At 41.5% G+C, this 1,721-nt stretch overlaps 1 protein-coding gene across 1 annotated transcript in view; it reads left to right on the forward strand.

Moving 5' to 3' along the window:
• The first annotated feature begins 682 nt into the window (after positions 1-682).
• LOC110020325 (pentatricopeptide repeat-containing protein At2g13600-like) overlaps positions 683-1,721 on the forward strand; it is a 2,801-nt gene continuing 1,762 nt past the window's right edge. The window contains exon 1 of the mRNA XM_020718387.1: positions 683-1,721. This exon is cut by the window's right edge and continues 1,762 nt beyond it. Coding sequence (XP_020574046.1) covers positions 776-1,721 — 946 coding nt within the window. The 5' untranslated portion in view covers positions 683-775.

The following is a 1,721-nucleotide window of genomic DNA, read 5'->3' on the forward strand; positions in this document are numbered from 1 at the left end:
TAATCGACCGACACAAATATGGTGAAAGATCTTAGCGAAAGACCACGCCTGCAGTCCCGATCGACCAAAGCGCATGCGGAAACCTTTGATGGCGGTAAATCAACCAACCCACTTTTATCAAGATGGATGAGATCACCACTTAGTTGGACGTCTCGGCCGACCGACATAAGGCACTGTCGCCACTCAACCGGTTGCCTCGGTCGGTCGAATTCAAGCAAATCAGTCAAATAATTACCGTCATATTAGAATTCAACTGTAATGCATATATGATATGAAATACATACGATTGATTCAAACATCAAATAAATTAAGATCGGTTTGCAGAACTACTCTCTTCTTTTTGTAATTGTACCAAACACGTCTCTATAAATAAGAGACAAAAATACGAATAAAGGGATCTCTCACCGGGCCTCTACGAGGAATCTAGACTTATTCTACTATCTCTCCCTTTCTCCTTCAACCGGTTTTAACTCTCGAGCCGTGTTCACAAAGGACAATTTATGATTCAATATATATATATATAAAGATATAATTAATAACATTGAACAAAGAGTTAAAAGAATTGCAAAGAAGAAGCGTTGAAAGGGGTTGAAATAAATAATCATGGAAAGGGTTCACGATAAAATGGATATTATCAAGCTTATAAAGCTGTTTTATTTAATGCCCCAGAAATTGAAGATAACAATAATTTAACAATAATCCACCCCTCAAAATGAAAATTAAAAAAAAAAAGAAAAAAGTTCAACTTTATGGAACTGAGCTGCCACAACTAAAAATGGCCGCCTACGAGCCGCTGCGCGCTTGGCCGCCATCATTACATTCTCAAAACTCCACCTTTCTCCATAAAACCAAATCAAACTATAAGTTTGGCAATCACACGCCTTCAGAATCCTCCTCTTCTCTTGTAAACCCCTCAAGTTTTCTTTTAGCCTCCCCAAACTCTTCCAATTATGCGATCGCAATGAACTCCTGCTACAGCCTCACTCTTGGTCGTCAAATCCATGCACATACCCTCAAAAATGGTTTTTTCGATTGCCGCGAATTCTTCGAAGCAAGGTTGCTATTAATGTATTCCAGATGCGGTAGATTCTATGATGCCTGCCAGATGTTCGATAAGATGCCTAAGAGAGGCATATACTCATGGGTTGGCATCCTCACCGCTTGCGTGGAGCATGGATTCGATGAGAGAGCCCTTCTCCTGTTTCATGACCTATTTGTTAAGGAAATTATGCTGGATTTACAGTTCTTCGTTTTCCCAGTGGTCCTCAAGGCTTGTGGAGGCTTGGGCTTCGGCTTCATTGGGCCAGGGAGAGAGCTCCATGGTTACTTACTAAAGAGAAACTATATCTCAAATATATATGTTAGTAATGCTCTAATCGACATGTATGGAAAATGTGGCTCCTTGGATGAGGCCATGAAGTTTTTTGATGGGATGGAAGAAAGGGATTCTGTGTCATGGAATTGTCTGATCACAGGCTGTGCTTCCAATGGAATGGCTTTCGAATCTCTGAAAATCTTAGAGAGAATGAAGTCATGTGGTGATGCAAAGCCCAATCTTGTTTCATGGAGTGCTGCCATTGCAAGCTTTGCTCAGAACGGCCATGACGAAGAGGCTTTAGAGCTACTCCGCCAAATGCTCGTCAGCGGTATCGAACCCAATGCTCGTACTTTTGCCGCTGTTTTGCCATGCTGTGCTAGATTGGAGGCTTTTGAGGTTGGGA

This window comes from Phalaenopsis equestris, unplaced genomic scaffold, assembly GCF_001263595.1.
Source record: "Phalaenopsis equestris unplaced genomic scaffold, ASM126359v1 Scaffold000094, whole genome shotgun sequence".
Taxonomy (NCBI): domain Eukaryota; kingdom Viridiplantae; phylum Streptophyta; class Magnoliopsida; order Asparagales; family Orchidaceae; genus Phalaenopsis; species Phalaenopsis equestris.